Below are 12,601 nucleotides of genomic sequence, written 5' to 3' on the forward strand. Positions count from 1 at the left end.
TTATTTTGTACGCTCGCCTTGCTTCCGGACAATATATTTGGCATTGAAGAAGACGAAAACAAAAATGTACATATATAATTAGCATTTTGCATTATGACATGGGATTTATAAAGGGATGTTCAGTCAAAGTAACGTGAATGAAATGTTTGTCTCGTCATGCATGATTGGATTTGGGATTCACAAAGCTAATCGCTTCCATAGAATAATGGGGGATTGTGGTTTGTCCATTACAACTCTCGTACTTAATTAATTCAATTCCGATCCCAATAAACAGAGAATGTTTAGAAGTGGTTGCTTTGCTTTTGCTTTTAGACACTTGAAGCGACATTCAAAAAATAATAAATGAATTATTGGTTTGGTTTTTTTTTTTTTTTTTTAGCTTTTCTTGAAAATGAGCATCTTTAATGATTTGTAGCTTAACAATTGTGAGGATTTGCTAACAATTAACAAAAGTTGTAAGCTAGTTGCTTACCATTATTTTGCATTTTACCTATTAGCTTAATTAAGTTACCTTGCTTAACTAAGTTACTAGTTTAGCAATTAAATGGGTTAATTTTTTATTTTATTTTATTTAATAAGTGGGAATTGAATAGAAAATAATAATAAAATATTAATTATTGACATGTGGGATAAAATTAAGCTAGGAGAGTGATTTAGCTTAGCAATAGAGAACAAATTTACTTAAATTAGTTGTAACTTAAATTGCTTATGTGGCAAGTTAAACAAATATGATATTTGCTTACCATTAAAGAGGCTCGTGCATAAAATGTGGCAAGTTAATATAAGGTGCAAGTCTTTAATGCCAGCTAAAGCTCGCATTCTTTCTATTCTAATCATGCTTAGCATAAAATTATAAATTTATATTATATAGTTGCGTTTTGGCTTTCTCTCTTTAAATTAGTGATAATGATAATAATACGTCAATTGATTCCTTAAATGCATATTTAATCTTTTTTTGGCTTAACAATGTGTACTATGATGACATGATCTATTAAAGTACGGCTCTAAATCAACGATTGGAACTCAAAGTGCCAGCTAATCCACTTTGTGAATTTATAATGGGCTATTTTATATTTCTTTTCCATGTCGAATAGTGTCGAACATGGAGAGGTTTAGAAATCGTAATATTCTCTTTAGCTTTTTGAAATTAGTTTATTTCTTCAAATCCAGATTCCAATATTGATTAGATCGTCACATTTCACACAGAATTCGGATTCTGATGCGAAAAATAAAACTAAAAATAAAATAATATCACAATAAATATATTCCCAGATTTTATGAAATTCACTTTTTCGCGTTAGTGTTTTCGAGTATTAATGATTATAGCGCGTACTTTATTAAATTGACTATTGATTCAAATACATCCCGATACTAATATTTTTCATATTCTTTTAGCATAAAAATTCAAGACGATGAATTTCTTTATAAAAAAAAAAGCTTTAAATTTGAAAATCGGACTTATTTATTTAATATTTCAAACTAAAAGACGAAGAAGAATAAATTTTAACAGAATTCAAGGGGTGTATTTGTTATTGATAAATAAACAAATAAATAAAAATCAGAAATACGCATAAGAAGCTTTTGTAAGTGAATCCTGAGCGTTCATTCTTTCTTCCTTGAAAAAAGATTACGCCTCCAAGAAAACAGTGTCACGTAGGATCGATCTTTCGCAAGATATATATATCATAGCTGTTTCTTTTTCTTTAGGGCTTTTCCAGCTATGCGTTGTCCCTAGTCCTAGTCCTACTAGGAGCTAGCTCAGCTCTACAATATATACACACATATACAGACTTATAGCACACACACAGATAGCATATATATAGAATCAAGACTCCAACTTTTCGGTACGATAATGGCCGGTAAAGACGGTACGGTGTTCGTTTTCGATTTCGACAAGACTATTATCGGCTGCGACAGCGATAACTGGGTCGTTGAAGGCCTGGGCTTCAACGACCTGTTCAATCATCTTCTTCCCACTTTGCCCTGGAACTCTCTCATGGTTCGTTCTTTCGCATCTCTCTCTTTTTTTTTTCAGACGTGTTTTCTGATACGACGTGTCGTTTTCTGATGCGACGTGTCGTTTTCAGGATAGAATGATGACGGAGATTTGGTCGGACGGAAAGACGATCGGCGATATCGCGGACTCGTTGAAACGAGCTCCGATCGATCCGAACATTATATCGGCCATCAAATCGGCTCATGCTGTTGGGTAACTTATTATTTGATCCATCTCTCGTGTAGATCAGTGTATCGATCGAACCGTCGTTTTTTTTATTTATTTATTTATGAATAATAGGTGTGATCTGAGGATCCTGAGCGACGCGAATGAGTTCTTCATCGAGACGATACTGAAGCACAACGGTCTGATGGGTTGCTTCAAGGAGATAATAACGAACCCGAGCTTGGTTTGTGAAGAAGGAAGGCTTAGAATCTCGCCCTATCATGATTTCAACGCATCTTCTCACGGCTGCAATATATGCCCTCCCAACATGTGCAAGGTAAACTTCAAGGTTTTTTTTTTTCCTCGGTTTTGATCGGAACGGAACGTTTCGGCCAATAAGGACTGAAAGTTTCGGCAGTCGAGAACGAAAATTTTTGGTTCTGAAAGTTTAGAAATATAAATATAAAAATAAAAAACATTTTAATAACTGCTTATGGACCATTTGTCACGGCGAACTTGATATTTCCGCGGCGAATTGTAGAGGAAGCAAAAGCCGGAGCCGGTAAATCCAACGGTCTAGAATTAACAAAAATAAAAAACAACAAATTACAAAACTAGATCGGTAAACTTGTGTACTTGAGCAATGTGTTTTTTAAGTGTGTGACATCTCTTCACTCTTAAGCGTGTGAGTTAGGCCAACGCTTATAATAGTTTTTCTTCTTGGTTGTATTGCGCTTTCGGTCTCAAGTTTGGGTGGAGGTCTTATAGGTGGTAGGAATCAGAAATTCTTGCCACTTTCTGTTTTGACGCCTATGTATAAGCGCTGATAACACTAATATTAGGGGAAAAACTTGGATTAGCGACATCAACATGAGTGTTCATTTAGTATCTCCTTCAGTGTCCACCAAATCAAAATAAGCCACTTGGTCATTTTTAAATTAAATTTTAGACAGAAATATGATAACAGTAATATAAAAAAGTTGATGACATGCTATATTTTGATTTGAAAGATATGAAAAAATAAATAAAAAAATTACAAATCAGGTTACTGATACCCAAAATTGTTATATTTGTGCTATTGTTTTCAATTACTTTTATCGCTTTATTGTCATCGGTTTCTTACATATTTTAACAAGTTTGTTCCTTTGCCACTAGGGCGTGGTTTTGGAGAAAATGCGAGCTTCTCTTTTGGCCGAGGGAAAGAAGAGAGTGGTCTATGTCGGGGACGGGACTGCCGATTTCTGTGCGGGCTTGAAGCTCGAAGAAGACGATATCATGCTTCCCAGGAAGGATTTTCCCGTTTGGGACATGATTTGCAAGAACCCGATGCTCATCAAGGCTAAGATCTGCGAGTGGAGCGACTGGGAAGAGCTCGAGATGGTCTTGCTCAGAACCCGAGCCGATCAAGCCCCGCTTCTTGACTGTAAATTTCAAGATACTAATTCGCTCTCTTCTGCTCATCAAAATGCTCTCAGAATTCCACAGTAGCATAGAAGAATGAAATGGGAATGAATGAATAAGATGGCGAGCTTTAAGAACTAGCAAGAAGTCACTGCGACTATTATCGTTTATTAATTTATTTCTTTCACTTTGTCTCTGTTTTACAACAATTTCCCAATGATTTACAGACAAAGCCAACTCTCTCGACTACATTTTTTTTTTATCTGGTTTTACAAATGAATGAATGAAAAATATGTTCTTCAGCTGTTTCTTTCTTTCTAATTATGTCCCACACTGTGTGTCCCCTTTTTTTTCCTCTCCTCTGTGTCCGTATCTACACTGAATCGTTCTCTCCAACCAATTGGGATATACAATCACCTTTTGACTCACCACCCATCACAAAAAAGAGAAAATTATATATATTTTGTACTTGAAGCTCCATTCTAGACTTGAAGCGAGATCCGGGTCTTTATCGGTTTCAGCTTCAACCCCATGCTCTCGGGGGAAAGAAGCTCCGGCGAAATGCATAGAGGGCTCAACGGGCTTCGCGGGCTTACGCTCAACTTAGAAGGCTTGTAAAGCCCAAAGCCCATTAGGAAATACTCCAACGGTATCAACATAGCGTGAGGCTGCTCTTCCGTCACCATCGATCCGCAAGCCTGAACCTATCATGATCTCACCAATAAGCACTTTGGGAACCCTAAAATTACAGGCAATACAGATACAGAAAACAGAGATACGTACCTCGACCAAAGCGCAATACCGTCTGTCTAGTTTCGAAGTCATGTAGAGAGCGTCGATGTGGAACGGAGAGCCATCGCCGACAAAGATTAGGGAACGACACTGAAGTTTCCGTAATCCTTCCGACACGTCGGGTCTCCTGAAATATTTCCAAATAAGTCGAGGATATTGACGTGTGTTGCAATAAAGAGACTGGAACTAATAAACGGGATTTTACCCGTTAATCGCTTCGAGAAACCGCCAAACATTCGCACTCTGTCTCTCCCCGAGAGACTGTTGGGTACCAGGAAAAAGTAAAAACAAAAGCATTAAAATAAGATATTTATCGGCTGTTTATTTTTTTTCAATTTTTAATAATCCTAAATTAACCAGAGTAAAACAATAACATGAAAGCCGAGGCAGAAAGTTATGGGACTTACTCTTCTGCACGCTTGAACGACGTCCGACTCTTGAACTTGTGCATTGCCACGAGTTTCCTGGTATCAGAAAAATAAAAAATTATTTGGGTGATACAATTTTCAAACGTGAATTAGTAAACAAAGGAGGCGATATTGAAATTTGAAGGCCAACCTTGCTAAAGTATCGCTTGAGCAATAACTCTTTGACCACTCCACACATGCCATAGTAGTAGAGCAAATTCGACGTAACCTGATGGGACGAATTTGATTTGAGGACAAGATCTTGACTCCAAATATAAATACGTTAATGTGGTTTTGGAGGGGATACACAGAAAACAAACCTTATTTAATAACCATTCGGTCCAAGATGGTGCTTCGCATAACGGAGATACGAGAATCAACCCAAGGACGCGATGTCTGTACTTCAACTGTAGTCAAGAGTTATTTTATATTAAATATCAAAATCATTTATCACCGTTTAAATTTAATTAATAGATAATTAAGATTTCATTTGAAACACTCACAGCAAATAAGGTAAGGATATAAGCTCCAGCCGTAACACCCATACACATTACGGCTCCAAGTCTATAAAGAGAGAGAGAGAGAGAGAGAGAGAGAGAGACGAATTGGATCAACTAATTTGTTTATTTTTCACTTCGCATCACTTGTGTATTATTATTTATAAAAATCAGTAGAAAGGATTTGTATTTACCCGAAATAGTTGAGAACATCAGCAATCTGATCAGCCAAATCATCTGCAGATAGCAGAGTGGCATCGGGGCTAATTGTTTCCGCTCCCAACTGAAAGTTCTCTTAAAAGAAAGTATGACATAAGACTCGATGTAAATACAAAGAAAGGCTAATAAAGAGAATTTAAAAAGATACAAACCTCATGCCCAGGAGGACTGATATGATATATGCAAAAGTTATGGAGAAGCAACGAATATGCTTCGGGGCAATAGAATAATCCTTGGAAACACGATACATCTGATGAATCACAGACATTAGGATAAACAAAGCAAGAAAAAGTTAAATTGGAGCTGTAAATTTTGCCAAGGCAAAGAAACTGAAAAAAGAAATTCAAACCACACACAAAAAAAAAAAAAAAAAAAAGGATGCATCAATTCGCAACTAATCCGAGAACACTATTTTATTTTCTCCGTAAGACCTCGAGAATCAGAACACCTCAAATTAGTTCAACCAAAATGAATTATGGCGTTGGAAAACGATATCACATGAATGACATCAAATGAGATAATTGAACTATAAAAAATTAAAAAAAACCCTTACAATTAAGAGCTAAATCAGGATAAGTAATAAGAGCTGGCTTCTCTTGGTCTCCAATCACTGAGACGGACACATTACCATGGCAAGTTTTCACAATATATTCCTGCGCAAATTTTCCAATATTAGTATATCTCCTCAGACCAATAATTTATGGGACTTGCAATTATAGGTTTTTTGTACTTTTATATTGAACACGCAAAGGCCGTGCCAAAATGGGAAACTGATAAAGAATTTGATTGTTGATTTAAGCAGCAGAAGGTATAACAACTTTCTTTGGATCATATTCGAAGATGAAACGTATATAAATTGTACCAGCTAGCCTATATGTACCAAATTTATATATTTGTTTATTTAGAGCATGTGCAAATAACAAAACCGTTCATGTACTTAGATTCTTAGGAAAGACGGTACATAGTTAAAATGATTTTTAAACTGCAGAGAGCCTTGAATAAAACACATTGAAAGGATATTTACGCAAGAGGCCGAAATCACCAACTAAGCGACTTGAGAAATTCGACTTTATCTTGAAACCAAACATGTTGACAACTGATAAACTAGCCCTCACAATATTTATATCTATTTTTTTTTTAAACATGACACTACGAATTCCAGCTGAAAATTAATTCTTAGAATATATTAACAGCACGCTGGAAGAAAAAAAAAACATAATAATTAGACTTTTATCAAGTCCAATTCTAAGAACTGGAAAAGAATGATCAATTCAGGAAGATGAGCATTTGAAAAAGAAAAAAACAAACATTAAAAATTGATTAAAATTAAAACTTTGGGTAATCAAATGCAAATCTTAGCAGATAAGAAAAATCATTCAACGAACCCCTAATTTATTTATTTAATTCGTTTTTTTCTCTTTGAAACCTAAGCCGAAATGTTATTCCTTTACTTCCAGAAGCTCCAACCAAACACACTTGAAAACAGGGAAAATTTTCCATCAACACTCCAAGCATTTTCTCGGAAACCAATCAAAGAGCAATCAGTCGGAGAATAAGGCGAAATGCAGATACCTTTCCGCCGAGAGAAACTCCCTCCATATCCACCGACACTGAGGAATCGCTTGAATCAGCCATTTTCCCTCTCTCTCGCTCTCTCTCTGTCTCTCTCTCTCTCTCTCTCTCTCCTTTGTTTGGATTGGTCTTTGTATAGCTTTTCTATAATTATTATTATTGAATATTATTTCGATTTTCGATTTGACGAATCTGCATTTCTCTGGGAAAATGATTTTATATAACTCGTGGTAGACTCGCACGAGTGGGAACTGAGTCACCGACGCTCAATCCCAGAGGGGGTCACGAGCTTCCCCGTATAAACGGGACTAACTAGACTCTCTGGTTATTATTTAACTATGGTTAGTCTAGGCCGACACTTTTTTTTCCTTTTTCTTTTCTTTTCTTTGCCATTTTTTTTTTTGTCCTTTCTATTATAGTCTCTCTCTCTTTTTTTTCTTTTTTCTTTTTTTTTTCCTTTTCTGAAGTTGACATTCATTTTAATTGTGGGTTTTTATTTGTCATTGTATTTTTTTTTCTTCAATTTTGATTTTTGGTTATGAGTGTACTTTTATTTTCAAGTATCCTAAAATACTTAATCGTTTTATTTTCCCTTTTTTTCAATAAAAATTTTTTCAATAAAAACGTATCTTAAAATAAAGAACTATTAGTTTCATGTCCAAAGCTTTGTTAAACCTTAATTATCAAGATATCCAAATCGATAAAATCAATTTTCAAAAAAATATACATTAGTTTTTAAGTGAATGTGGTTTGTTTTTTTTTTTAACTAAGTGAATGTGGTTTACGAGTTCGGAATAACCGCATTGCCATGTTTTTTTTATTTGTATTTATTGTTAAAAATATTTCAACGTTTTGTTGGATTTGCATTAATCTTTTATCCTATTGATTCCAGATGGAGCTGCAATAATTAATTCAATTTATAAATAAATAAATAAAACGCAGATTCCTAATAAACCATTCAATGTGCGTGATTAACTAAAGGATAACATTTATAAAAATCATGCAATTAACGAATCGGTTCGTTAAAAGCTTTTTGTCGATATGCCTTTGAATTTATAACTCCCTTAAGCACGATTATATATCTCCTCTCCTTTAGTTTTAACACGTATATCTATCTCTCTTTTTTTAATAAAGCACGATTCTCTCCTTAAATATCTCTTAAATGTTAGCGAAGTACATCTTTATATATATAAAAGAGTGCTTGAAATCTGAATATTGAATTTGTGTTACTAATTCAGTTTAAAATTTTATCTCGTGCAGTTAGAAAAATACTGAATTGATGGTACGTAAAAGTTTTAGCGCTGGTTTTTTTTTTTTTTTGCATGGTAACAAAGTACCGCTAATTTGTCATCATAAACATGCTTTTTTTCGGACGTAAAAAGCAAATAGTATATACTAATGGAATAAAACCAACCCAACGAACGACCATGCGAAAGCAAAACCCAAATATTCTCTAATTGACATATTTTGTCGTTTTCAGTAGCCTATAATCTCCCGGTTGCTAGTTGCCAAAGCGATGATGCGCTTGCACAATACAAAGTATACTTACTTTACATCTCTTTAATTTTCAATTAGTAAGGTCTAATCATAAATATTTTGACACTGAAACCACACTCTTTTGACGCTGTTTGAGTAAGAAATATTCATAGCTTAATAGATGACGAAGGCTTTAGTAATATTTGAAACTTGAAAGAAAAAAAAAATTATAGTGGAATTTTTTGAAATTCAACTACAATCATTCGGTGTGGTTGAGACATCATAGGGCTATATAATATATATATATATATATATATATAGAGAGAGAGAGAGAGAGAGAGAGAGAGATATATATATATATATATATATATATATATATATATATATATATATATATATATATAGATGTAGGCATTGAGTGAGATAATGGGGTCCAATTTTGCATGCATCACGCAATGTGACAAGCTCTATTTAAGTTGGTATGTGTCGTTGCCATTCACCATATAGCAAATAATAACACCCTAATTTGTTTCTACGTGGTAAACATTTTACTTCATATTTTTTTTTATTTTCTCCTTTTCTAAATCTTTGTTCTAGAACAAATAAGAAAATGAGGTTTAAACAAACAACGCGTCTTTTTACGTAATTATTCGTCATCTCTCGCGCTACAGTCTGTTTTATTTTTTTTAACTAACCTAAGGCAATTGTGCTAAATAATTCCATTGTTATATCGTGACTATTATTTTATTTGATCCCATGTATGGATGGTAGATATGTTGGATATATTTAAATGATATATCCTGCTTACAATCAAATAATCTAGTTTGACCTTTTATACTTTCATTCATCAATAAAGACAAGAGTTCCACAGGTACGTGTGTAATCTTCGTTTTATTTTTCATGGGATTTGCTTCTGATTTAACTAAGAAAAAATTATTAATATACTACCATTTCATAATCAAACTCTCATTTTGCACCAAAATTATAATTTGGACAAAAATATTAAAAATAAAAGAGAGAATAATTGCACACTTGACCAACAAGTAGATTTGTCCAAATTATGATTTTGGTGCAAAATGAGAATTGAATTATAAAATTGCAGTATATTAGTCATTTTCTTTTTAATTAACTAGCCAATTAATTAAACATGCATGATATCTATCATGTTAAATAATTGTTAATTTAGGATATGACTTTACTTCTAACCTCACATTCTAGTGACCGATCTATATATACTATATATACTCTAATGTGAGAGGGAGCTAATATGTTAAAAAAAATGAGGGTTTAACTTGCTTTTTTTAATGAATGGATGCCCGAGTACAGTATAAGTGCTACTGAATTGAAGTCAATGCGTAAATCATACAAATTTTTGTAAAAATATAAAAAATGATAATAAAAAATAGGGTCAAAAATTACAATTTCTAAAGTTCGGGGGACATTTACCCCCCTAGTCTGCTGCCGAAAAAGGCTTGAGCTCAGGGAATGAGAACCACCATCTAGAAAAAATGCATTGAGTTCATAAATTTTGAGCAAAGACAACTGATCAGAATAAATTAAGAACATTATAGACGCGAGCGATTATATAAGATTATTAAAATCAATAACAAAACAATGACCACAGACTAACAAAATAATCATATAGAACACGAGGTCGACATTTATTATTCAAAGAATCGTAAGTCATATAATCCACGAATATCAGTATATAACTGTTAAATCGTGGGTCACGACCGAAGAAATTAAGTAGTATATAAGAGGAATAAGAAAAAAAACGAAGACAAAGAAATTGACACTCTCATTCACACTATTTACATTTTTCACTTATCAGCTAGTACCCTCTCTAAATTCGTCCATTACAGAGATATAAATTTGCATTCTGCTTGGCATTTTTAGTTGGTATGATTTTGTGCTCAAATCATTTGCTGTAGGAATTTTCGTCATTAAAGAATATTTCTCTCTTTTTTGTTTTTAAAGGTGTGACCAAGCTATCAATATTGAAATTTCAAAGCATTTAAGCTATTTGTATTTGCCAGTAAGATAAGTACTTCAAGTCAAAAGGTCTCTCTCATATTGGTCCCAACATAATTTAATTTCGATATAACAAAAGATGGAAAAACAAATTGCGAAAGATAGACAGGCTTTCGAATAATTAGAGCATTGTCTCCCTTAAATGTCCAATAATGATCGGTACTACTGTTATTATAAAAACATAAATTTATCAACATAATTCTTAGCTTTCCAGTCTACTCAATGTTACGTATATAAATACATAAGTGACTATCAGTCGTGTAATGTAACTATATGTCGTAGTTTTAATCAAAATAATAATAAATAGGCAGTCACGGTCTAAATGACACTTTTCAAAACTCAATAATGTCCTGGAGTTTTAGTCCAAATTTTAGATATATCGAGTCATTCTGAACAGCCAATAGAATGAAACAAAATTTTATATTAGTGTTTTTCTTTTAGATATATTAATTATGAGTATCTCATTATTGGCCGTCGTAGCGGTCATATATCTCAAGAATATGAACTTCATGAGGACAGATCAAAGCAAAAAAAAAAAAAAAAAAGTAGCTCCTATGTCGTACATTTCATCATTATAATTTCATCACTAATATATAGTTTACGGCTCGTAATTTCCAAACATATAACTCGGTCAAAAAGAAATATATTCGCGGGGTCCCATATAATTGACACCCCACATTTCATGCTTTAATGTTGCTCCTTGTGACGAATTGAAAAGTCAAAGAAAGGAATAGTACTAGGACACATGCGAATTATTTTATATTTCTATGTAAATATGTATTAATTTAAATTGAGAAATATTATCAAAAACAAATAATAATTAAAAAGAAAAATAAGCTAAAAAAGAACACTCTACTCTACGGTATACATGTATGATATCGATTTTCAAGGATTTAAAGCTAATAAATGTGGGAATAGACTAAGAATTATTTTTGAAATAGAAAAAAAATATTATTTTGAGATCTACAATTCCTTGATAATTAAAACCTGTCAACAGTTGTGTATTTCCTACTGAAAGTTTGAAGGATATCATAACCGACACTATCTGAAACTAAGGTACGCACGAGCTTCAAAATTACCAAAAGGTAGGTCTAACCTGAAATAAATAAATGGACACAGTTGTAATTTTATTTTTTATTTTTTTTTGTCTTTTTCATTTCGCTTCTTGTTCATAAACGAAAACTGGGACTTTTAAGCCCTAAATATACTCGTATTATTTTATTTATTTTATTAATTCATTTTGGGTTTTCAGAACAAAGGTATTTTATTTTATTTTTCACTCGAAAACATTTTCACTAGCACTCACTACTAGTAACTACTAAGTATATCACCTTTTTCTTTAGGTACTAAATATATATTCGATCTTTAAGAACGTACGTTGAATTAGCTAATATGTATAAATTCTCCAACTGCCATTTTTTATGAGGATAAATGTAAACAATCTAACAAAACCAAACTCATTTACTTTTTTTTTATAAAGGGCTCTAAACCAAACACATTTACGAGGGTTTCATTTGGTTATATATTTATTTATCATTTCTACTTTGATAGAATTTATTTTATTATTATTATTATATATATATATATATATTAATATATATGCCCTTAAACAAAGGGGTGTTTCAAGCAACAAGAAAAATAAGCGTGTCGGTGATAAAAATAAATAAAAGAAAAATCCATGTAATTATAGGATGACCCATCTACCTAAAGCGCAAGTATCAAATTCAAAAGAACGATCTTCATTCAGATAGAAACCACAACCACAAAAAAAAAATAAATAAATAAATAAATTCAATAAATTTTGGAAAAGGTCTTGAAATAGACATGTAAGCTAATTTACAAGGTAGGTAATGAAGGAAAAAGGCTTGAATTCTGATTTGTTGAAAAATATGATTGAGTACTTCTTTACATCTCATGATCTTCAATTTCATGACCATCACTCTCTCGAGTGCCACGTGTTATTACTTTTAAAATAATTGTGAACCATGTTGTTAATAATAGACAAATTGTAACATTATTATTTTAAATAAATAAACAACGAAACT

The 12,601-nt window shown here is 32.7% G+C and overlaps 2 protein-coding genes across 2 annotated transcripts; one reads left to right on the forward strand and one right to left on the reverse strand.

Moving 5' to 3' along the window:
- Positions 1 to 1,670: 1,670 nt before the first annotated feature.
- LOC149391873 (inorganic pyrophosphatase 2-like) lies at positions 1,671 to 3,870 on the forward strand. The gene is made up of 4 exons (XM_089618940.1): positions 1,671 to 1,999; positions 2,088 to 2,209; positions 2,297 to 2,498; positions 3,317 to 3,870. Exons 1-4 carry the CDS (start codon positions 1,853 to 1,855, stop codon positions 3,647 to 3,649), a joined length of 804 nt encoding a protein of 267 aa, XP_089475066.1. The 5' UTR covers positions 1,671 to 1,852; the 3' UTR covers positions 3,650 to 3,870.
- Positions 3,723 to 7,347, reverse strand: NDL2 (N-MYC downregulated-like 2). The gene is made up of 11 exons (XM_089618939.1): positions 7,050 to 7,347; positions 6,031 to 6,130; positions 5,630 to 5,727; positions 5,453 to 5,541; positions 5,265 to 5,325; positions 5,082 to 5,168; positions 4,913 to 4,990; positions 4,762 to 4,818; positions 4,560 to 4,615; positions 4,346 to 4,481; positions 3,723 to 4,266 (listed from the first exon to the last, which is right to left on the reverse strand). Exons 1-11 carry the CDS (start codon positions 7,110 to 7,112, stop codon positions 4,045 to 4,047), a joined length of 1,047 nt encoding a protein of 348 aa, XP_089475065.1. The 5' UTR covers positions 7,113 to 7,347; the 3' UTR covers positions 3,723 to 4,044.
- Between the last annotated feature and the right edge of the window lie 5,254 nt (positions 7,348 to 12,601).

The sequence above is a fragment of the Urtica dioica genome, chromosome 7 (assembly GCF_054948205.1).
Source record: "Urtica dioica subsp. dioica isolate 48M chromosome 7, U.dioica_male_clone48M_v1_H2, whole genome shotgun sequence".
NCBI lineage: Eukaryota > Viridiplantae > Streptophyta > Magnoliopsida > Rosales > Urticaceae > Urtica > Urtica dioica.